We start from the raw sequence: 25,814 nt of genomic DNA, 5'->3' as shown, positions 1-25,814 counted from the left end.
CGGTAGCCTAGAGGCCAACAGGCCTTTCATTTAGAAATGAACGTGATAAGCAATTATAAAACGAGCACAGGGACAGTATGTCACTCAATCTACTGAAGCTGCAGCTCCAGACTTTCTATGCACTGCAGCTCAGCAGCAAGGCATTTATATTTGGAGATAGTAAATATCACTGGCATATCAAGAAAATGATGAAAAAACAGTTTAGTATGAAATATGTGAGGACATGACCCCGCTGACCTTTAACCATGGGAGCGCCTTGGGCTCCCAAATGGGAATTATGATCCATCAAAACCCTGCTGTCGGCAAATTCTCCCAGGGCCGATTTCGATGACTAGAGTTTATTTAAGAAAGGTCCAGTGCAAAACTATTTAACAATCTGCAGAAATGGAGGGCGTGGATCCTGGGAACAGAGGAATCCCAGCCTTAAAAAGCATTTATTCCTACCACAGGCTGGGAAGGACTGCAGGGACCATGGAGGAAAGACGCACCCCTTTGCTATGATCATTTATGATACAGTGACAGACTGCAAACTGTGATACAATTTTAGTGTAAGGCAAATAGCTAACCGACTGTTCAATGTCAAATCACTTATTTTTAGGCCATGCATGAGCCAAGACCTTTTGATTTTACTAAAATTATATGTATAATGTACTTACATAAAAGAGCTTACAGGCAGCCCTCTTCATCCATTAGTCTGTTGTGTCATTCAGATTTTGCTTCTGCATGCAGCAGGGGGCAATAGGTCAGCCTAATTCATTCACGGATTCACTTTCAGTGACAGCATCTTGCGCTCTCACAATGAGCATATCTACACATAAGGTAGTTCCTTTCAGTGTGAGTGTTTTTAGTTTTCACTTTATAATTTTAACTTTAGCGTTGCCTTTGTGTTTAGATCATGAGGTGAAAGCAGGATGATTTATACCAGAGGTGTGTTACAGCAAACAAATGGACGGAATGCTGACAATGCAAACATTCTCCCCTAGTCAAAAGATCTAAGTTAAACACAACGTTCTTTTACCCACTACACCACCCCAGTTTGGACTCAGCCATATGCAAATCAGTCTTGACCCTGTGCCCCATGGGAACAGTCCAGACCGAACTGCCAGGCCAGGTCCTCCCTGGACCGGAAAGAAGCATCCTGGGACCGGTTTCAGGGTATGTCACCCTTCATCAGCCTAGGCGACCTTGAATCCAGAGGCACAGTGATCAAGGGACCCACTTCTGGGCATACCCATCAGCAAATGATGTCACACACTCAAAGACTGAACTCGGACCAATTTTGTTTGTATAAAAATATTATATAAAGTTATTTTATTTCTAGAACCAAGCCAAGCCTGGCACAGGTAAGTGAAATAAATGCTTCGCAATATATTTTGCAGTGTTTACAAGTGAATGCAAGTTCAAATGCAGTTGTTTGAAATACAGGTAAGTTAAGGTATTGAATTACTTTTTAGTTACTTTTTCGATTATTTTTTCTACTCAGTGTGATATGACACTGGGACATTTCCTAGAGAAAGGGTAAGTAAAATCGGTTTTGCACAATTGTTATTTTTCAGGTTTCCATACAAATCAACTCCACACTTAAAACATTTTTTTTTTAGAGAAAAACAGTCAATAGGTTCCTATTGAGAGAAATGGAAGTTAACAGTTAACAGGTAACAGGTAAGTAATCGGTCTTTTGGGTTGAGCTTCTGGTGTTAGACAAAGGGTTCCCCCAGTGTAAAGGATACACTCTTGATACGCCGTCAGCAGCACTAGGGCAGCCGGTGCAGAGTGCTGAGGCCCAATGTTATCCAACGGGCGATAGGGGCCTCCGGTTGGTGGCTGCTTGCGAGCAGGCCACTGGGTTGTGGGTGCAAAGGTTCTGGTGTTAGGCTCAGGTCATGGGGGATCTGGTTTAGCACACAAAGTGCACCCGCAGCAGCGGCTGGGTGCAGGATGCTGTTTTGGCGTTGGATGCCCTGTTGTTTTCAATGGGGATTTTCGGCTTTGGTTTACAGCTGCAGGCTCGGTCCAGGAAGACTTCCGGGAGGAACCGACAGCTGGGCAGGTAAGTTGGGGGGCTCTGGGACGTAGGTGCACCTCGGGTTCTCTTCTCCAGGGTGCAGGGCGGCTGGATGCAGGGGTGTCTTTTGAGGTCAGATTTCACCTTACGGGGCCTTTCGCAGTTGGGGGTCTCAGTGCAGAGGCTGCAGGCGACGTTGGGGAGTCCCTAACGGTCAGCCCATGGTAGACTCAGGCTCTGAAGCACTGGGGGACCTCGCTGGGACCGGTGGGCCACTCGAACACAGGCAGTAGGCGACAGGTGCAGTGGTGGTTCCAGGTGTCGACTTTCTTTGTCCTCAGCAGGCTCGGAGTCTATCTTGGGAGTTCTCTTTTGAACAGAGCTGCTGTTCACAGGAGATTCGGTCTTTGTTGAAGGCTGTCAGTCCTCCCAGGGATCTGGAGGTTGCTGGCTGCAGGAAAGGTGACTTTTGGCGCAGGCTCTCCGGAAACTGCAGACGGGCCGGTAGGGCTGTGGCCAAGTCTGTTCTCTGCATTCTCCTCTGCTGGGCGTCTTCTTTCGTCCCTTTTCTTCTTAGGTTGCGTGAATCTACCTTCTTGGTTCAGAGCTGCTCCTTAAATACTGTGTTTAGGGGGAATTTTAGGGGTCTCGGGGTCAGTAGCCAATGGGCTACTGACCTTAGGGTGACTACACCCTTGGTGTGCTCACCCCACATAAGGGAGTGAGCACAATCCCTAATCCTGATTGGAGAGTACCTGCCATCTGTAAGATGGTGGGCACTGAAGAGTGCGCTTCACCTCGCCTCCCCCACCTGAGGGGTGGGGTTGGCCGTGGTGGACACACCTGGGCTGGCTAATTTTTCCCGCCTGTCTTCCTGCCGAAAATGAAGGGAGAAAGGAAAGGGGCCTGCCCCAGATAGCAGGGGAGGCTGGGGATAGCATTACAAAGGCTGCAAGGCCTTTGAAGCTCCCCAGCCACAGATGGCTCTTCCTGGCCTGGGGGAGATATGAACACCTCTGCCCAGGAAAGGCTTTGTTTCGGGGCTCAGGGAGCGAAGGCTCCCACCCCAGGGGTCCATAAACTTCTCTCGTGGTGGCAGGCAGGTGTGTACCAGTCAGGGAACCCACCAGAGGCTGGTCGTTTTTTAGGGAGCATCTCTAAGATGCCCTATGAGTGCATTTTTCATTAAATTCCATACTGGCATCAGGGTGGGTTTAATGTGCGGAGACGTTTGATACCAAACTTCTGAGTTTTCAGTGTAGCCATTATGGTGCTGTGGAGTTCGTAATGACAAACTCCCAGCACCATATAATCTTAATGGCAGCACTGCCCATACAATGTCTATGACTAGACTTAGACACTGTAGGGGTACAGGGCTCATGCACCTGTACCCTCACCGCTGGTATAGTGAACCTAGCTAGAGGAGTGGCTGATCTATGCCAGGGCAGTGGGTTGTAGGCATGGCACACAGGGATGTGTGCCATGTCGACTTTTCACTTTGTTCTGCACCAAAACACGCAGCCTGCAACGGCAGTGTGTAAGTGTAAAGGTACAGGGCCTCCAAGGGTGGCACAGTAAGTGCTGCAGCTCTTAGAGTCCTTTCCTGGTCACAGTGCCCTAGGTACCTGGGGTACCATTTATCAGGGGCTGACATGTGGCCAGGGTGCCGATTGGGGGTGAAAGGTACAGTTTTGGGGAAAGAACACAGGCCCTGGGAACCTGATTGGCAGGGACCCAGGGCACATCAAGTCAAAGTGCATCAGTAGTCTGGCAAAACGTGGGGGGGGGTTACTGCAACAGAAACCCAGCCTCCTACAATGATTATGACTTTGAATTTAACTAGAATTACATGACAGAGTGCGCGTAATATATCCTAGCTATCGCACCTCTTTTGTTTTTGAATTTTTCATAGATTTGGCCATTTGTATCTGTGTTGCACAGCATGTTAAATGCCGGCAGCACCTGGACGCCTGCTATGATGACGAACTGTTGCCAGACCAATAGTACTATCACTTTTAACCCAAAAGCTTTGTTAATGACCATCCAAAAGGATGTCGTGGCCAACACAGCCATTTCAATGAAACTTATAGAACTTATAGAACCTCTCTCTGCGCAGTTCAGGGTAGTTTTTGATATTTATCTAATTTCATTGATTTCACTGCTTGGGTTTCCTGGTGATAAGATGCCTCTTGAAGTATGGAGGTCACATATGAGCAGGAAGAGACACTGGAAATGTCACACATAAGCAATCTGAAATCCTGTCAGCTATGTGCCATATAATACTCTTGAATGCTTTTTGATTGGAAAGAATTGTGCAAATTTGGCCAAAGGCGTTAAAGCTATCAGCAACTCAAACATCCCTGTTACAAAATAAAGTGAAATGTAACACGTCACTAGTGTGTAATCTTATATAAGTAGATGCACAGTCTAAAATGCTATTTCTTACCACTGTCATGGGGATGGACCATGACTCATGAGAGGCTTGTGTGGGTCATGATGCCCCTCGCCTCCCTTTGCAAATGAAAACTTGGCCTTAGAGCTATTGATCAGTCCCAACACCACTACCAAACACATTTACGCCAAGTCAAAAAGCACAATTTCTGAGAGGCCATTCAGTTGTTTGAAAAGCTCCACCTTGTAGTTTTGTAGCTATAACTACTTTTGAAATACAGTATTGTCTAGTAATGTTTTGAAAAGGTGGTGATTTTTTAAAACTCTAGTAGCCCTGCCCCAACCGAATCCGCAAGCCCATCAGTGCGGCCCTCGATTGCAAACCAGACTGTACTTTTGCCCCCTGAGAAAAGGTTTGTGAGTAGCCATGCTCTAGATTAATCTGCCATTGCAGCATGATGCTATACATATTACTTATGCAACAAACTGCATAATCAGGTAAAAAAACAGACAAAACATCCCCCAAAATTCCCTCGCCCCCCAATTGCTCCATCATATACACAGGTTGCTCTTGAGAAGGGCTTATCAGCTAGCAAAAGAGCACTCATTTGTATGTCCACGGCCATCGAGTTTGGCCAAGTCCAGGCACTGTAACCGGCCGCATTTTGTGAGTCATCTGCATCAGCAGCCTCCCCCCGGTTCTCAGCAGCCTCTCCACTCCGGGAGGCCTCAGCCGGAGGCTCGGTCAGCGCACGTAACATAGCATCCCAGGAAATCAGGTCATCCGACAGTTTCTCATCCCATCGCACTTCTCTCATATGAGCCTCCTCTGCCCCCACCCATTCAATCAAAGCACGCTGGCAGTTTATCACTCCGCCATCTAGTAGCTATGCGCTACTTAGCCAGAGTTAAACCCAGCAGCGCAAATTTTCTACTGAGCTTCCAATTTTTTCTTTTAGGTAATAGACCCAAGAGGCATTGCTTAGTTCCAAAGGGGATCGCCAAGCCTGTGGCCCCATGAAGCTGTTGCAACACCTCCTCACAGAATTTTGTAACAAGGGGGCAGCTCCTCAACACATGGAAGAAATCCACAGGTATGCTTCCATAGCGTACACATCCCGGGTCTCTAGCTGGATATATGGTTTGCAACTGATTGGGGTAGAGGTAGCCAATATGGATCATTTTAAATTGAATGATCTTGACTCATGCATTAATGGACACCTCACTCACTCCCCCATGTATTCTAGTCCACTTCCCAGCAGTGATTGATTCCTTACTAAACTGATGCCAAGTCTCCTCCACTTTTAAGGGTGGAACCGGTCCATCAGTGCAGTGGTTGAAATAGGTGTGTAATGAGCCTCTGCCTACCTGCCAGGAACAACAGAGCGACCTATGTCTGTGTGGGTTCCAGGGTTTCGGGGAACGTAGGCCATAGTTCTCTGGCCTTGACAGCAATTATTGCATACTGAAGAAACTGTCCACGTCCCAGGCCAAATGTCTCAAAGGTGTCCTGCATAAGGATAAACCAGTTGACCGGGTACAGGTCACTAAGTGTGTTACACCCAACGTCTAACCACTGATCGGTGGTCATGGTCCAAACTATTAGAGCAGAAGGTCTAACCATCCAGATCATAAGCTCAGGTGCAGAGGAAGCCCTACTGAGAACTCCCGATATAGCTCTCTCCCACGGTTGGCAATATAGTAAGAAAACATCGGGCAAAGTCTCGGGAACTCTACTGCTGCACATCAGGAGTGTCCCCAAAGCTGTATCACCATATGTGCCTGCAAAAAAGGTCTTTTCCCAATTGTCCCCCTCATCGAACCAATGAACTGTATGCTGCAGCTGGGCCGCAAGGTGTTACAATTCGAGGTCCGGAGCCTCCATTTCTGCTTTGTTCCATTCTAACTTAAGTGTGGAGAGTCCCACCTGCACTGTTTCCCTGCCCACAATAGTTGTACCAGAAGCCAACCTAATTTTTCGGAATAGTCCATGAGGGATCTCATACATTGTGCCCTGCAGCACGTAAAAGCAGTGGGGTAGCACCACCATTTTTATCAGCACTATTTTCCCCAACAGGGAGAGCTTGAAGGTGTTCAAGGTCTTAATGGAGGGACGAAGGTTGGTAATGATACTTCCTAGGCTTAGGGCGTGGAACTGCTGCACTCCGTGTGTGATTTGCAGCCTACAATATTGTATGCTATCTGTTCGCCAAGGCAGTCCCGCCCTTGGCAGTAAATTGACGCCCACTCCCTTTAGCTGGCCTATAGGGAACAATACATATTTTGACTGGTTGAAATGGAACCCTGACAGCTCCCCGAATTCCTTCATGACCTTTAGAAGGATCTGGACCACAGTGGCCGGCAGTTGCAGCTATATCATTGCGGCGTCTGCATATAATGACGCAACATAGATCATCTGGCCCACCTCTATCCCCCAACCTAACGCAGTCGGCACGCCATAGGCTCCATTGCCATGGCGAACAGCGGGGGCATGTGAGAGGAGTGGTGGTGGTGGTAGGGGTCAGTCTTGTCGTGTACCCCTTTGCAAGAGAAACTCATCAGAAACCGTTTCCAGTTCACACTTGTGCTGTCAATTCCGCGTATAACAGTTTAACCCAGGCAACAAATTTGGATCCCACTCCCATTTTCTCTGATACAAGCCATATATACTTCCAGCACATGGAGTCAAAAGCCTGCTCTATTTCTAAGAAGGCTAAGGCGTATTGATCGTGGTCTAGACAAGGGAAATGGAGGACACAGGTCAGTTGCCGCAGATAACATATGCTATTCCCACATGGGATGAACCCCGACGGATCAGTATGGACCAGTTTCGGGAGATATCAAAGCAGACACGCTGCCAGAACATGTCTGAGTATTTTTTGATCCATATTTAACATGGAGAGGGCCTGATAGGAGGCTGCATCCAGCGGATCTTTCCCTAGCTTTTGCACCAAGACAGACAGTCATTTTTCCTTCTCTACTTTTGCTTTCTTTCCTTCTTTCGTTCCCTTTCTTTCCTTCTAGACTTTTTTTCTTCTTTACTTTCTTTTTTGTTTCCCTCTTTCCCACTTCCTTACTTTTTTTCTTTTTGCTTTCTTTCCATCTTGCCGGTTTTCTTTCCTTTCTTTGTTCATCTTTCTATGCTTCTTTCTTTAATTTCTTCCTTTTTTCAGTCGTTTTACCCACCTTTCTATTCTTCTTTCTTTCTTTTCTCACTTTGTTCTGTCTTTTTATCATTCTTTCTTGATTTCCTTCCTCCTTTTTCAGCCAATGGCAGAGCAATTGGGTTTGTTAGGTCTATGTGTTAGCCAAGACCTTTTAAAATTATGTGTACGACATAGTTACTTATAAGGGTTTTTAGCCACTCTTCATCCATTTGTCTGTGGTTGGGTCATTCACATTTTTCCAAAACTCACTCGAGCATCACCGCAGGGCAATGAGTTATCCCACTTCAGGCATTCGATAACTTCACTGTGAGTTACAGCATGCTTGTTAGAAGGTGGTTCTGACACTATGGGCCGCCCGCATTTTTCGCTTTTTGAACACCTAATTGTTGAGCTTTTACTGTGGTGGAGCCTCATAATCTGGGACTCACCCACAGTGAACTCATAATGAAGGAGACTGCATGGAGATTTTACTGCTGTACCCCTGGCTTGACTGGGTCGCTGCGCAACAGCTGGTGTATGGGACACCGTGCTGGTTACATGCAGACACGGGTGTACATGCGTGTGCACACGTGTAGGAGCTGCGCAGGGGAGATTCCTAGCGGGCGCAGTACAGGAGCAGCTACAGAGTGAATAGTGTGGCAGGACTTAGGCAGAATTGGGTGGTGACATGGAATAGGCTTTATACACTGGAAAGGAACATGCCAGGGAAAGTCAGTGTGTCTTACTGTGTTTTCACTTCATTATTTCCCTATGGGGATGTGGGGCCCATGGCTAAAATGACTTCCACAAAGCCAACAGATTCCAGACACGCACTAATGTCCAGTGTAGAAGATGTGAAAATTAGTATTCTGCAGAGTCCAAAGTCATATTTGTGCTGCTTTTGGGTCATCCGGAAATGTCATATTTCTCTGAGTCCCTGGCTGGGGTCTCACCATGGCAGGTTAGATTAATGACCTTTCTTCCCAGGGCAAAGATCTTCCCTCCAAGGAGAAAAGATAGGTGGAGCTAAAAGCCACTCCATCAACTGCTGTGCTGGGTGCCAGGCACCAGGCGGCAAGTGAAGGCAGTGAGGGGGGAAGGAGTTGGGTTTCAGAGGCCATGTGGCCAGAGACACTGGAGGACGCCATTTTGAACAAACCCAGAGGCTGGACAAGGAGGGGGAGCAGGGGCAGGGAAGTGAGGTGTCGCTGTTTGACAGGACACACAGACTTCCTGCCAGCCCCCTACTCAACTTTTAAAAAGTCCTTGCACAGGAAGAGAAGCTCTCTCTGGGGTGTGGCCTGCAGAGGCAAAAGGTGCTGGAGCCTGGTGCAATGGGCAGTTGGAAGTAGGACACCCCTGACTGCCCCCCAGGCCTCTAACAGCGCCAGAAGAAGAGCCCAGGACCGGGGCGCAGAAGAAGAGGCATCTGCGCAGGGAGAAGAGAGGTGCAGGGAGCAAGTGAAAACCGCTCCCTGCAGAATGCACCCTCTTTGAGACCTGGAGGACGTAGGTAGGAGTGTGCTCCCAGTGGCTGGGGGACGCCACCAGGAGCGAGAAGACGCGAAAATAGGGAAAATCGGACTCCAGGGGGACGAGATATGCCCCCGAGAAGGTAGGCGACCTTTTACCCCGCCTGGGACCGACGACGAAGCTCGTGGGGCTCCGCCGCCGGTCGCAATCATGCCCCCGGGGTGAATCAGGTCCTGGGGGATGCCCCAGGAAGAAACCAAGCCGGGGGGCGCAGTCGCGCCGCCCGTGAAGATGCCCGAAGGGGGCCAGGAGCCCACCCTGCCCCCGGTGATGTGAAGGAGGTGGGCGGAGGAGCGCCGTCACCCCCCCGGTGAAAATTGCCCCCAGGGGGCACCAGGAGCCCACCCTGGCCCCCCGCCGATGCGGGAGAGCGCCGTCGTGCCCGGGACCCCATCCCCGGGCCCCGAAGTCATGGAGGGGGCCCGGGACCCCATCCCCGGGCCCAGAAGTCAGGCGGGGGGGCACCGTCGCGCCCCCCAAAGATATCCAGGGGCCCGGGACCCCATCCCCGGCGACGAGGAGGAGGCTGGGGGAGTGCCGCCGCACTCCCCCGAGGTCCTGAAGGGACTGCTTTAGTCCGCGTCTGCCCGCCAGAGCGGGCAGGCGAGAAGTGCTCTGCCGGCTCCCGCGGCAGCACAGAAGAGTGCTGGCCGCGCGGGGAGCCGGCGGGGGCAGCCGGGGGGGGGGGGGGGGGGTTCCTCAGGCTGCCCTCCAGCGAGAAGGCATGCGGGGGTCCCGGGTGGGAAGGGGACCCCCCGGAAGAACCCCCAAGAAGAGGCGTGGGGCTCGGGTGGGACCGGGCCCCAGAAAAATCAGCACGAGAGGCCGGAGGTGGGCTCCCTGGGACGCAGGACAGTACCTGGGGGTCCGGGTGGGACCGGGCCCCCCCAACAAGGCTGGAACGCGGCAGAAGACCGCCGGCAGCATCAGCGCGGTTCTCCCCGGCCCAGCGGGAGAGCTGCTCATACCATATTCACGGAGAGGAGCCTGAAGCGCCCCATAATGCCTTGCAGGGCATGGGGAATCTCGTTTTGGCACGTGGTGGCCCCCCAGAGGAGGGGGGTCACCCTCAATGGTGAAAAGGTGCTGGGGAGCTGCTGGAGAAGCGCAGTCTCCCCCCCCCCAGCACGAAGAGACAAGCCCCCCCTAAGTCACAGGAGGATTTAAAAAGAATAACCCCTCAAGGGCTCAGCCAAGGTTGCATCACCTCCTAGGCTGGAACTTTTGTTCTACAGCTGGGTGTGCGTTAAGAGGTGCATCATGGAGTGAAGGGCTGAGTTGGAGATGTCTTCAGAAGGGCATCCCATGGAGGTGAAATGGTGTAATTGCGCTGAAATGCATTTATTAATAGTTATTTCGTTTCAAGAGACTGATGTTCCATCTGAAGTACTGCTTTAAGGTGATGTCATAAGCAAAGTGGATTTAAGTGGCTAGACACTCCTACTAGGGTGTCTGACTGTATTTACTTAATCCTATGATCATCTGTGATGCCTTTAGGGACTGTAATTGCACTGCATTTTTAATGAAATCCAAATGTGCTGAGTACTGTAAGTTTAAAGTGTGCGTAAACATGTATTCTTGCTGCTGCGCTTAGGTGAAGACCCCAGACTATTACCCCTTAAGATATAGAGGTGCATACTGTATGGTCAGTAGGAGATGCTCAGTCAGGGTCATGTGTCACCAAGGCAGGTGTAGCCTGTTTAATGCTTGCTGAGGTAATGGGGGGTTGCCACTGGGATGGTGCCAGTGCGCAGGGCCCTCGCTCCAGGTTAAGACCAATTCACTGCATTGGGGGCAAGATGATGTGCATACATGGGAGTGGTGGTACTAGACCCCACCCCCCTGCGGGAGGGGTGGAGATGTTATGCAATGTCACAAAGTAATTCCATCAGCTTATGTATAGTTGTATATTTGTAAAATATTGAGTGGTGTGTGTGTTTAATAAATGTACTCTTACTTTTATAAAGCAAAGTACAGACTGGACAATCAATTATTGAGTGTTATTTTTGCGCACCTGCAAATGGCGATTACTAGCCCACACCACCTCCCTTGAGTAAGCCTCAGATTGCTCTGCAACGCTACCCTCAGAGTCAGGCGCTGCCCTAGGGTGTTTGGTTCCCAGTGAAGGACAAATGTGTCATGTTATTTGTGCAGGCCTCACAGATGCTGCCTCGTTTTCCAACAATGCTGTTTTCCAATCTGGAGCACATCCACAAGCAAAGTGGTTCCCTTCTGTGCCAAGGAGTACTATGGTAATGTGTGCTCTTTTAAGACAAAAAAACCTTTGACATTAGTCAATGTATTTTTTTCTAGACTGGCAAATGCCCAGCAGCTTCCCACACTCTAAGGATTTCCAAAAACAACGACAAAGCAAAACAAGAATTGCCTAAAGGCTAGCAGATGTCAGACCTATAGCTTTTGCCAATGCTAGTTTGGGTCCTGTAATGGATGCGTATTACCCACTTTTACCGGCACTTATTGTAACAACCTCAGGATGTTTAAAATGATGCTGTATACTTCCTTTCATAGTTCAAAGATGGCTTTGTGGCTATTTCAGTGAAAACCAAAAAAGTTATGTTAAATTAATGTGCATTGTATTTTTATATTATGCACTAATAAAATAAAATTTTCAAGTGGCAGCTTTGGAGCAGCAAGCAACCACGTCAAATTTTGACTTTTTGTACAGTTCAGGAATGTCTGCGACTTCTGCCTTTTACTTCCAGAAAATGTGAATCCAAAAAAGTCAAAAAGTTCCCGACCTCACAAGCAGAGTATACAAGCATTGTAGTACTGCCAGTAAAAAGGAATTTTAGACAGGTGAAAACTAAAAGAAGATTCAAACATATGCTAATTAGGCACACTTCCCGGCTATAGTAAGGATGAAAGTCTCAGATAACCCATGCAGCTGGGCCAACCCTGATATTTTACTTTATTCCCTTGTTTTTATTTTATTTTTGGCAATAGGTTGTTGGGTCAGAGACCCATACTGGACTCATGGAAACCTCTTTGATATGTCCGTTGGTATCCCCACCCTGTAGGTTAAAAGGATCACCTTTGTCGACCCTTTCTGAATAATCCACGGTTTATGGTACCATTTCGGGCTGCAGTAGCTGCACCAACTGAAACTGCCTATTGGCCCCATGTCCCCATGTAAATTAAGTCTAGAGGCTTGGACAGACGGACGGGGTCCCATTCAAATTTATTATGTGTTGTGTCTTTGGGATAGGCTCAATGTAACTTTTTGCATACCATGTGTAAATTCCCTCGAACTTCGAGAAGCCTTTGTAGAACATTGGAATGCTGCTCTGCGGGCCTTTACCGGCCCGTAGAAGCAGGGAGCACTCCATTGTCTGCAATGGAGCTCCCAACATTCCAATGTTCTAATAAGCTGTAAAACCCCATCCTCCAAATTCGTAAGCATATCCCAGAGTGACTCAGCCCAATCACAGAGCCCTTAAATTACACCACAGCACTCAAATCCAACCTGAAGCATTTAGATCACACCAAGTGTTTTAAGCCCATCCCAAGCAGCTTAAACCTCACCCAGAAGCACCAAATGCGCGTTATAACAAACTCTCATTTCAGAATTCACTTCCTGCACATGACTGCAACCCAGTTGCAGATCCCAGTAACAAAAAAACATCTGAGTACATTTGAAAACATTTATGACTGGCTCAAAGAGAAATCTTAACAAAGTCCTTAGTTGGCTGTAGGCCATCAAGTATTCCTTAGAAGTCAGTTTGGATATTCGGCTTCAAAAAAGAAGAGCCAGGAAGAAGACAAGGCAAATTCAAGCAGGTATAAATAACTGAAACCACAAAATTAATGATTAAATCAATGCCTCTTTGTCAAATAGATCATGCCACTTGCAAAATTAAAGATGACATCACACCACACCACAGGACTTTGCTGTGAAAAATAAGCCTTGACCACAAGATAAAAGAGCACATTTTCCTCCCTGCATGCCTGTTTTCCCCTCACCAATCTTTCGGATAATACCAGGTGGAATTTGAGATAGGAATAAGCATGGACGTGACCACATATTTCACCTAAGTTGAAATTCGAAATTTGACACAAACACATATGTTTCACCTAATTTGGGATTTACCGTTGGGCTACAATAAGACTTTATCCTTCTATAGAAACTCATAAAACGGTTTAGCAACAGACTGTTCTCTGATCATTCTGCAGACAACAGGTACGAACTGAAGCAGGTACAGCTCAGACTTTCATGTTTCCATGGTCAATGAAGTGAGTCCTTTGATTTATGTTACAGTGACAACTATCATCCAAGATTCGGAATGTAAACACTGCCATAATACGTTCCCAAAAACTGGACATTCATTGGGGAATGCACATTTTCCTTTCACGTGCGTTTTATGTGCAAAACATTACTGAAACAAAGTGGACCTCGAAAAGAGATGCGCACAAGTAAGGGACTGAATATTTCTAATCATCAATTACTTCCAAAGGCTCATTTTAAACTGCGTCTATTTATTTAACTTAATTTTGATTTTTTTGTACAGTGCCAGCACAGCTGGAAATCTGCTTCAAAGAAAGATACATCGGAATTGGGAAAATTAGCTTGATTCCAGATCAAAAGCTAGATGAAAGAGAGAAGTCTTACGTATTTGGACAATTTCTGAATGGACTAAGTGTTCCATCTGAGTGCGTCTTCAAAGTGACATGCAGGTGGTAGGAAAGATACAACCCCATTCAGGGCCCAGCAGACAACACAGATATTATTTTAGTCTACGTTCTGCTCGTCAGGCAAAACATCAGTGCTGGTGAGATGCTATCTGTCTTTCTCAGCCCAAACATCAGCCGAGCTCTCGTTTCGCATTTTGTTGGGAAGACAGCATATACACTAATGCACTAGTCACTGAGAAAGAGGGCCATGGCAATCAGAAGAGACATCCCATGATGAGTCTAGAGAAGATGAAGAACGCACTAGATACGGAAAGGGTGTGGAGGGTGAAATGTTTCTCTGACTGCAAAGGGAGAGAAGTATGTAAATACCAATATCCATCTTAAAAAACAAAAACAAAATATAAGCAGCAATTTGTCAGAAGACGAAGCCTGACATTTGACCACTGTCGTTGAAACACCTCAAATGTGACAAGATAATTACAGAGTATAGAGGCATCTTTATTTATTGCTTAGACTTTCATGACCCACCAAAAACCGTCTCACGCCCCAGTTTGCAGGATGCCCGTGGTCCCCCCATAGGAGGGCAGGCCCCGTAGTATCGCGGAGGACAGCAGACAGCCAGCCCATCCTGGGGGGTGGGCGGCGCGAGGGACAGGGGAAAGGGGCGGGGCTATGGGTACATAGGGGTGGCCCCTCCTCCCACGCGCTCTCTTTGTCTGCTGCCCCCTCTCCTGCCAGGTCGCATCCTTGGCTGCTACCAGGCCCACTCAGCCGCACCGGCTGTAGCCAGTCCCCTTCCCCGTCCAGGTCCCTTAGATCCCCCTTTGTCATCTCACTCGTCGAGCAGCGCCGGGATAGAGGGATACCCCCTTTGTTATCCCATCGTCGAGCACCGTCGGGATCGAGGTAAGCGTGACACTCTTTGCCTCCCTCCGGGCCCCGTCCTTGGGTAAAACCCAAGTTGCACAGGGCTCCGTGGCTTGAGACCACGGGGAGGTGGAGGAGTCCGTGGAAGGTTCGTGTGGCAATGGGATCGGGCTCGGAAAACGGGCCTCAGTAACGTTGTAGATCGGTCGGGCTGGAATTGGACAGAGGCTTGCAGATGCATGGGGGGGGCACGCATTGCCCATCAAGGTATGAGACGCAGAATGGCCGTTAGGCCGCTGTGGGCTGCATTGTTGTGGGCCATACGGTGGTCGGGCGCTCGGGGGCCGCAGCTTAAGCCCTGCACTGTCTCATGCATTTACACGTGCGGGGCGCAGTAGGTAAGAGCACCCTGCAGCTCCGACCTCTTAGGAAACAAGTAGCATGGGCTACAGGATAAGCACGGGAAGGCGCGATTTGTGTAAATGACTTTGCTGGGTCAGTGTTATCGCGTTGAGGACCGCTTCCGAGTGTACACGACATTTGCTGTGGCAGTGTTATCGAGTCTGAGGGCCGCGTGTAGGGGCCCGCGATCAGAGCAGTTCACGCCCTCGTGGGCCGCACGCAGACGTTTGTAAAATGGCGGCGTTAGCATCACCTATTCAACCACTCAAATGTCTACCCCCTCAACCCCCGACAACATGGGTGACCACGGTACAAGCATTTTCTCGGCTCCCCGCCTGCCGCACAATCGGCTAAGCTCTGGGTGAAAGACCAAAAGCATGTTAGCACTACACAAGGTTGCCCGTAGTCAAGAGATCAGAACGGTCTGACGGCAGCAGGATTGTCGTACAGTCAGCATGCTTATGTTTGAGCGCGTTCTATTTTACTCCTCTTCTCTCCGTCTGTCGCTCAACTGAATTCAGCACCGAGGAAAGAAATAATGGTGATAGTAGAACAAGAGAATGTTATGGGGTTCTGCAACAAGATTACTTTATTATGCATTATGCTTGTTTTAAAAAAAATTCCCCCTCAAAGGACAATTTATGGAAGAGGTTGATCAAGGTTTTAGACGTCAATTTTTTAAAGGGGGGGGGCATTCGCACGCACCTAGTTTAAGGAAGATTGAGCAGGCACTTAGGTGTAGAGGCATGCGTGTACGAGTATACACTTTTAGGTCCACCTTCACTAGCGCACATCTCAGCACGCGCGGCGGCAGGGGGAGGTCAATAGCATGGGTACACCTCCGCCTCACGCAAGTCACACACGGATTTATGGCAGTTCCAGGGGACGACTGATAAAGTAAGATGGCGAAGCAGGGAGAAACAGGGCAGACAATAGGCAGCTCCCTAATGAGGACATGAGTATGAGCGACATGTGGCCAGTATGTTTATATATGGACAGTGATTCAACATGTATCCTTAATACAGCGCTGCCCTGGTTGCAGGCGTAGCTGAGTATGTGTTTAATGCGTGTTCCTTATTACAGGCAGGGGTAGGCAAGCAGCAACAGGACCGCGGGAGCACGGAGCCAGAGCACGGTAGAAGGTAAGCACGAGATAGGGGGTTGGGGGATGCCCGCAGCTCCGAAGGGGCGAGCAAGAACAAATGCACTCGGGGAGGATCGGTGCATGCCCGGTCCCCCCCGGTCCTGCCGCAGCACCACTGGGCAGGAAGAACTAAGTTTGATATGTGCTTTTATCACAGTAGATACAGGAGCGGGACGGCAAGCCAGATTATCGGTCGCGACGATCGAACAGAAACCCGTTACGACGCTCGTTAGGCCCCGTCAGCGCTCAAGTACAAGAAGTAAGTTCACAGGGGACACGGAGGCGGTGCACACAGAAGGGTGGGGGGTCGCCTTTCCGGCCGTGATCTAGATAAATATATCGAGGCGGGATGGTCATCTTACTTTTCTCTTGCAGGAGTAAAGGGACCTCGTCAGGATGTGTGAACGGAGATCGACCGATGCGGGGTCGGCTGCAGACGAGCAGGTGGCGACCTTTCTACAGCTCGTTAGGAACAACGGCATGGCTTGGGCCACTAAGCTGCTCATTGCCAACAACAATGACTCAAGTTGTCACAGGGTCACTCCGGAACTACTCGCACAGTCGTGCGCGGACCACCCCTATGCTCCGATGGGGGATTTAGATGAGGATGTGGGGCGTTTTCAGACCTGGCTCTCAGAAAGGTTAAATGATCTTGCCCCTCTGAGGCCTTCGCGCCAACCTGATAAAGGTGCATCCGCCCCATGGTTTACGGAAGCGTTGGCGGCTTCACGTCGACAATGCAAGGTAGCGGAAAGAGCATGGCGCGCGAAATACGACCCATCAGCGAAGCTTGCTTACAGGTCCTTGGCGAAAGCTTACCATCGAGACATCCTTTCTGCGAAGAAGGCTTACTTCGCGAGAAAAATCGAAGCTGCCTCCAATTCCTGTAAGGAGCTTTTTGCTATTGTGCGAGAGTTTACGACTTCACGGAGTGCACCGACGCAGACCCCCCCTCCTGCCCCTTGGGTCAGAGCGATCGCGGATTTTTTCACCTCTAAGATCCAATCGATCCAAGACTCTTTCCCTGTGCAGGGACCCGTGGCGCCCTGTTGGGTGGAGAATGTTGCTGCCACCTCGCCTAGTGCAGGTGTGGCTTTGTCAACTTTTCCTCCCCTTTATATGACCGCCTCATTCGATCTGATGGCTTGTCTCAAATCTGGTTCTCCCCGGGACGCCTGCCCTGCCAAGTTTTTGGCAAAAATGGCAGCTATCATTAATCCATATGTGAACCCTCTGTTGAATTCTTCTCTTGTACAGGGTGTGGTTCCCCAGTCCTGGAAGCAGGCAATGATTATCCCCCTGCTCAAAAAACCCGGTTTGGATGCGGAGGTGTTGGCAAATTACAGGCCTATCTCACTCTTGCCTGCTTTCGCGAAGATCATTGAAAAGCATGTGCACAGGGTGCTGGCCGACTATCTGGAGTCCCATGGTCTACTGCACCCCACTCAATCGGGTTTCCGCACCAATCTTAGCACCGAGACTGCTCTCCTGGAGGTTTCGGAGGCGATTAAGGAGGTGCTGGACTCGGGTGGCAGGGCGATGCTGGTGTTGTTAGATCTGTCGGCGGCCTTTGACACCGTCCCCCATGAGGGCCTCCTTGCAAGACTCTCAGAGATTGGTCTCAGGGGGACGGTGCTCCAGTGGTTTCGATCATTCCTGGCAGGCCGTCGACAAACGGTCTGGGCCTCCGCCTGCTCCGCCGAGATGTCGCCATTGGGTGTCGGAGTTCCCCAGGGCTCAGTATTGAGCCCAACTCTATTAACATCTTCATGACCCCTCTGGCGGCTCTGGCGGAGTCTTTCGTGGCTCAGATCGTTTCCTACGCTGATGACACCCAGCTCCTCTTCACCTGCGAGAGGGGTGCGGATTTCGATGGAGGTAGGATCCAGGGTTGCCTTGAGGCTGTATTTCAGTGGTTTCAACATCACAGCCTCAAGTGCAACTCGGATAAATCTGAGGTCCTCTTTTTCGGGTGCAGTTCGGATCCGGACTGGAAAGTGTGGTGGCCTGAGAACATGTTTCCACCAGCAAGTTCGTCCCAGGTGGCGAAAAACCTTGGGATTAAGATTGACAACGGCCTCACACTGCGCTCACAGATAATTGGTCTCACGGGCACCTGTTTCGGCTTGCTCCGGATGTTGCGTAAGTTCCTCCCTTTGTTATCGCAGGAACACAGGAAGACCACCGTGCAGGCGATAATTGGCTCGAGAATTGACTATGCCAACGCTCTCTATCTCGGCCTGCCGGAATATCTGCTTCAACGGTTACAGGTGGTCCAGAACTCAGCAGCTCGGGCCATCTTTGGACTATCTCGCCGTACTAGAGCCTCGGGTCTCCTGGAGGCACTGCACTGGCTTCCTGTCCGGAAGCGGATAATTTTTAAGATCCTGACTCTGGCGCACAAAGCCCTGCACGCCTCCGGTGCGAAATATCTCCAAAAAAGACTGACCTTCTACCATCCAGTCAGGTCGCTGAGGTCAGAATCCTTGTCTCTTGTTGTAGTGCCTTGTGTGAAGAGGGCACGCATCGGTGGCCGCTCTTTTAGACTACTGGCGCCCCAGTTATGGAATAAGCTGCCAATTGCCCTGCGCAGTATTCCAAACTTGCTGGCCTTCAGGAAGGGGCTCAAAACTTGGCTTTTCACCTCTTAGTTTTTCTCTGAGCTCCGTTGGTCTCCTTTCTGTTTTTATCGGTTTTCCTCTTGTTGTGTTGTAGATAGCTTGCAAAACAAAGCGCCGGGACACTCTGAGTAGCCGTGCGCTATATAAAACCCCAGTATAACAACATAACAGGGACAATATAGATATTGAGGAAGTTGATACGAATGGATCAGGACGCACTAGGGCATCTAAGAGGTTACGCATTGCCACGAAAAAGGAGTTCCCACCCCCCCCTCGCGAAAAAGAAGGGTGGGGTCAATTCGGCAGCCGCAAGGGTTCATGAAACGCCCGGTCCTTCGGGCAAGCAAAAAGGTTCGCAACCCCCGGTGGATTACGCCACAAAGAGCGATCTTGGTAAGATCATGTCCACTTTACAAATGTTTATGACTGAAATGAAGGAGAGTGTATCGAACCTGGGTGGGGGAGGGGGGGGGGGCGTGCCCAGCGAATGTATGGGGCAGGGGGGCTCAGTCCCTAGGCCGCCTGCCTCACCAGCCCCAGGTCCCTGTCCATCAGGTGCCCCGCTGGCGCCGGCGGCACCAGTACCGGAGCAGAATGTCGCCCCTGATCTAGCTAGGCCGGGGCCCCCCCTCCGCTGGCACCAGAGTCACCGGTACCTGCACCATCGACCTTACCATCAGAATCTCCGGCACCCACACCATCCCCCTTACCATCCACTCCTAGGCCGATGCCCCTCCTCCCGGCAGCCCCGGCACCTCCCACGGTGCCTCTACCAGCACCCACCCCGACGACGACGCCAGCCGAGGAGGAGGTGGTGCTGGACGCTCCCTTGTTGTCAGGTCGGTCGTCCTTGTCCTGGGAAGTGCCCCTGGCTGCGAAAGAAATCATCTGGAAGAGGGAGTTCATAGATATTTTTTCTCTGCTCATGTTAGGACAACAAGGTACAGACTTGCGCAGGGCAGGGCTAAAAGAGGATGAGAAAAAGGTAAGGTTCCAGCCATGGCCGGAAAAATCGATTGACACTTGGCTGGAAGCCTTCGCCATACTATCTTCCGTAATCATGGAAAAATTCGCGGACCAAGGCCCCGCCCTGGTTCAATATGGTAGACTAATTCACAACGAGGCGAAGAAATGGGGGGGCGGGGGGTGGTTGAACTACGATAGGGAGTTCAGAAAGAAGATGTCCAAATGCCCCAGCATGCGTTGGGATCATAAGGAAGTACAACTTTGGATGGAACACATAGGGTCCAGAGCGCTGCAGGGAGTCGTGACAGGCAGCAAAGGACAGGACATGCAAGCAGCGACAACAGATAAGACTTTCACGCAGCAGCACTATGAGCAAGGCACCCCGCCCTTTCGGGGTGGTCACCGGGGGAGGGGGCAGGACTCAGGCAGGAACTTGCAGGTTGTTTAACAACGGTCACTGCCACTGGGGGAAATCCTGTAGGTTCACGCACACGTGCAATAATTGCGGAGGCAGGAGCATGTAGGAACCACAAGGGACAGAAACAAGGAGTACAGTACGGGGGGAGCGGTGGCGCATGGCAGAGACGTGTCCCGGCCACCCCCCCTGCCCCCCCTTCCCCGCCCCCAGGCACGCGGCGCCCCTCTCCAATGCTAGGCCATCCTCTCCTGGCCCCCGGCTCCCGCGCCCCCCCCCCCCCCCCCCCCCCCGCCATCCACACAGGCAAGAGCAGTGAAAGGGCCCTCACCAGTTAGTTTGGAGCACTTGATCCCCCTGTTGAATAAATACCCCAACAGAGTCGACGGGAGACTGCTCCTGGGGGGCTTTGCTGATGGCTTTGTGATACCTTACATAGGGACACCGCGAGCGCGAGAGGCCGAGAACCTGAAATCCGCTAGGGATAACCCAGAGATCGTAAGAGCAAAGGTTTCAAAGGAAATCGAGTTGGGTAGAGTAGTGGGCCCCTTCCAGCAGCCGCCGCTTGCACACTTCATGGTTCCCCCCCCCCCCCGGGGATAGTCCCCAAAAAAGACCCAGGGGCTTTCAGACTAATTCATCACTTGTCCTACCCCGAGGGCGAGTCGGTCAACCATAACTTGGAGGAAGGGGTTTGTTCTGTTTCCTACAGCTCATTCGAAGTGGCCATGGACTTGGTGAGGAGAGCTGGCAAGGGGGCCCACTCAGCCGCACCGGCTGTAACCAGTCCCCTTCCCCGTCCAGGTCCCTTAGATTCCCCTTTGTCATCTCCCCTCCCCACCACTCACCCGCTGAAAAAGGGGGAAGTGGGGAGGGGGACTGTATTAATGTTTGTTTTCTTGTTGCAGGAGGAGTTACAGGGCGATCCCGATACAGGAAAGGCGCAGGAACAGGACCTGAAGCCTCCAGTGCTAAGTGCACCGTGCATAAGTCATACAGGCTCCATGGGGTCCTTCTTGGGAACTTGGAGTACGATGGCGCCCCGTTAGTCCTTAGGGCGGTTGTAAACCTGAACAACCGGGGGCTTGCTTTATAAGCTCCGCCCAGCTGGGGAAGGTGTGAGTCACTCTCCCTTGTTCAGCGGGTGGTGTTGGTGGACGATAGGTTCACCGGTGGGAGGAGTAGATCCTCCCAGGTACCACACAGGGCCATGGCCGCTGGTGTTTCTCTTGGCTGAACTTCAGGTGCCCTGCAACGAGAGGTTGAAAGGCGGACGGGATCGCCTGTAAGATAACCCACCTTTTATTTGTATATCAAATAAACCTGCAACTTTATCTCTCCAATATCTTTGTGTCTGTGTATTATTGTGGATTATTGTGGGGTTGCAGGCGGCGATGTACCGATGGAGATACTATGGGAAATGCTGCAATACACCGTTGATAGACATGCATATGCTTGGCTCACATTGAGCTCTCGTTTGACACCAAACTGCGCTCTGGGAATTGCAGTTACGATTTCCTTCCATTGAATCAACTGGACTGATGCACCTAATTAACAAGGATTTGTAACTAGAAAGCCCATGGCTGGAGCCATGGTCTCCCTACTAACACACCAACTGATTATACTGTGTAGGGCTTTCAATTTTCAAGAGAACATGTCAGTGATTGCAACATATGGCAGCTCAGTCCGTGGTGTGAACTACAGTAATCCTCGGCTCATTCACTCTCCAAAAGTCTGTTGTGTCAACTACAAAGCGGAAACCGACTGATCATTCGGTAATCTTATCACCTGGGGGAGCATTTCATAGACAGACTGTTATTACAAATGCTTACTCCAGGAAACGTTTTTATATGGCATTTAAAAATATTTTTTGACATAAAAGACCTACATTTTGATATAAAGGATATATTAATCTTGCCTACTTTACTCACACAACTGATTTTTTATATTTCACCTAGAATGCCCATGTTTACATTATCAATATGTATTTCTTGTTTGGATTCATTTGAAGAGAGAACGAGAGAGAATGTAAGATAGGGAACAGAAAGAGAAAGCAAAGAGACGGAGAGGGAATGAGTTGGCCGCAATGAAGAGCTGTAGGAGAAGAGTGGAGGTGGCTGTTGGAGAAGAGCTAGAGAGAAAGATAATGAGGTGAGGGGAAGAGAAAATGAAGAGAGTAATAGAGACAATTCTTGATACATAGAAGGAGCGAGAGTTGGAGGTGGGCGATAAAGATATTAAGAATTTGTATGATGGAAAAAGTGATAGATAATGAGAGAGATTTCTCACGACAGCGAAGATAGAGAGAGAAAGAAGTACGAGGGGGCTGGTTAAATGAGACAGGTGTCTGAGCTGAAGAGTAACAGAGAGAGACAGTGTAAAAAAGAGTTATGTGCATCTGCTGTTGTCTATGTTACTGTCTGCATACCTCACAGCTTTCAGCTGAAAGGAAAGATAAGTAGATTTGCGCACTGGAAAATCTTTCTTATTTTTCAATTATTTCCCCTTTGATATTGGAGGGCGGATTTGGCACTGCCAGGGCCGCACCTGCCCCTGTAATGACTTGATTCTCACACAGACAGAAGACTCTGACCTTCAGGGCCTCCATGCCGGCCTGGATCACGGGGGCGAAGACGGTCTCGCTCTCACTGCTGTCCGCGAACATCTCTGGGATCTGGTCCAGCAAACTGCGCGAGGGAAACAGAAAGCAGAGAGCTGAAGCCAGGCGTGGCAGCACAGACACTGTATGCTCATTAAAACAACTTTTAGAATAAGAATCAACAAGCCGAACACCCGAGGTTCAAAGCAGCGTTCAGGGCGTGCATTCTACTGAGGTGCAAATGAAGGAAATGCTAGATTTTTCTAATAGGAACTTGTGTAGTATACTCTCTATTGCTAAGCACTGTAAATAGATGATCTACTAGACCTATTTTCCTACTACTGACCACTGAGGGAGGGAAGGCTGATATCTTTGCTGGGACTGTAGCTTGCCAGCGTCTCATTGCTGAAGGTCACAGTGGTGCAATTTCAACTTACTGAGCAATCCTGAATATTCCCTTCATGCCCACCTAGCTGATCATTAGTTACAATTAACTCTACATAAAGTATAAAACATACAAAGAGGATAGCACTTGCTATCACCAGGTCATTGAACTACACAAGAAACTGTCTCTCCCTTTAGCCTCTGTGCAGCACTCATAGCTTTTCGGGGTGCGCCAGCTGTAAGTGAAGTCTAATGGCTTATACAGTAGGAGGTCCCTTGGTGTTTACTTTTTTGTGCGCTTCAAATGATCATGTACATACGGTGCATGATTTTTGTACTATTAACACCTTAACTGCGCCCAACGTGCCGCGCTAGTGCGGAACGTGCTATTGCGCGGGCGGGGCCGCGACGGCCAACGGACGTGCGCAGCACTCCACAGGTAGTGCACGCGACGGCCGTTGTCCGTCGCCAGCAGCCAAGAGGTTAAGTATGAGCATTGGAACGTCTGTACAGTGGAGATGCTTGAAACCCGTCCACCTCTGCTACCTTTGTTGATCACAAACATCAGTATGTTTGTAAGCAGTGCGCTTGCAATATGAAGCATGGATACTGTGCACAGAGACGAGAACAGGCATAGACACCCACATGCTCCACTCAAATGCTGTCTCTTGTGTGAAGGGCAGGTACAAGGTTCCCCACCATCGCAAATGCCTGAAAGTTGTACCTGCCCAGCTGCATGCAGACAGGAGCCACCACAATGAATTCTAGGAAAAGTACAGCATGTACTACCCAGAAAAACGTCCATGAAGAGGTAAACGCAGCTCCAACGTGATTGGTTGGCTACAGATCTATTCTATTCAGTTTGTAGAGCGCATGGCACTCAATGGGCCTCCCAGCGCTAAACGACCAACAGGCTCTGATCCATAACTGAATCTGCAAGCTTAACTCCAGTCAGGTCAACCTCACTCAACAAACAACCATGCCTTTAGCATTTTCCTAAAAATCTGGCAGCTTTGTTTGCTTCACACTTTCTCTCTGACAACCAATATTTTCCTCCTTCAATATTATCTCACCAATATGATGATACTCAAAGGTTTTTACCTGTTATCTTGCTGGTTTCTAAATATCTTTGGGCCATCAAGCATTGGATGCCCCTATGCTCAACTCTTCTAAAACAGAAATTATCTACAACTGTGCTTTCTCCTACTCTAACTCCACTCATCTTTTCCCAAACGTGTCATCACCTCCCCCCTGTGCCACCCTAGACATGCAGGCCGCCACTCACATGTAACTCAGTTCATTAATCACCAATACAACTATGTCAAGCAGAAATCAACCACTAATATCAGAAGGGTCCGATGATTCCTCTGATTTGAGTAAGCTAGGTCCAACTTCCTTCTCTAATTATAAGCAGAATGAACCATTGTGACATCCTATTCGCAGGCCTATGGAAGTACACATTTCCCCCCACAGTAAAGGTTATCACCCATGTGCTTTACATTCTCTCTCAGCTGCATCTGTCCTACTTCAATACAAGAAGATCAGCAAGCTATCTCCTACCAAGAGAGCTCAACTTAAACACTTCACTGTAGTGTTGAAGGCAATGTATGGTCTATCCCTCGTATGTTTCCTAAATAGAATCAAGACACATACTTTAGACACGCTGTATTCTGCTAATCTCCATATCCTAGCACTACTTAAAACTTGGTACTCATCTCCAGAATGCACTTCTTATGGGTCTCAGGGTTATGACCTCATTCAGTGACACAATTCATCTCTTTTGAGGATCTATTTGGTGAGAGTGAATGAATCACAGCTTAATTCCTTTTCCAGTCTAGGCATAGCTGTACAACAATATCTGCAACATGATTATACTCCTACAACTCTTCTTTGTTGCAACTTTTCTTTTTTTTTGATAATCAAGTTTTATTGAAATTTTAAACAGACAAAAACATTCGAATCAGGTCACGTATATCTTCAAGACAGTCCTGTTTACCTCCTATGACATCACTGAGCGGAGTAACAAGCATTAAAAGAGACAGTGATTCCCAGTGGGCATGGCATAATGTCAAATGCATCACGGCGGTATCACGCCAAACCATTTCCCCCAGATCTTATTAAACAGCTCCGGGCAGCCCCGTGCCTCGAAGACGGATTCTTCTTGAGTCCCACACCAATCCACCCCCCTCCTCCATCTAGCCAGAGTCGGTGGCACTCTCTGGGACCATAGGGTTGCAATGTCACGCTTAGCCACCGCAAGCGCCGTTCCCAAAAGTCGCTTATCGGTGCGTGAGCCATCCAAACCGTCAAAGACTCCAAGGAGCAAATGTCTCGGGTCATGGGGGACAACCCAACCCAGCACACCTGTCAGTTCCCGTTCGACCCCCCTCCAAAAGGACTCCAGGGCCGGACAACGCCACACCATGTGAATAAAGTCAGCGGGGACACCAGCACAACGGGGACACGCCGAGGAGGGCCAAGCACCTGCGCGGTAGAGACGGGTAGGCGACAAGTACGCTGTGTGGAGGAAGTAAAGTTGGACAAGGCGCAGTTTCGAGGATGTGGTGAGGGTTCTGGGCGCCATAAGGGCATTGCGCCAGTCCACTTCGTCCAAAGGGCCCACCCATTCCTCCCATTTCTATCTGAGGTGGTCAAGGGATGCAGGGGAATTATTGATCAGGGTACGGTAAA

General features: G+C 49.6%; 1 protein-coding gene across 1 annotated transcript in view; it reads right to left on the bottom strand.

Annotated features, from left to right (window-relative positions):
- SEC24D (SEC24 homolog D, COPII component) overlaps positions 1 to 25,814 on the bottom strand; it is a 425,192-nt gene that overhangs the window by 66,922 nt on the left and 332,456 nt on the right. Inside the window, exon 13 of the mRNA XM_078675943.1 lies at positions 22,734 to 22,827. Within this exon, the coding sequence (XP_078532069.1) occupies positions 22,734 to 22,827 (94 nt within the window). The remainder of the gene's footprint in view (positions 1 to 22,733; positions 22,828 to 25,814) is intronic.

Source organism: Lissotriton helveticus, chromosome 2_1, assembly GCF_964261635.1.
Source record: "Lissotriton helveticus chromosome 2_1, aLisHel1.1, whole genome shotgun sequence".
Classification (NCBI taxonomy): Eukaryota; Metazoa; Chordata; class Amphibia; order Caudata; family Salamandridae; genus Lissotriton; species Lissotriton helveticus.
This window is presented reverse-complemented; position numbering and strand designations above follow the sequence as displayed.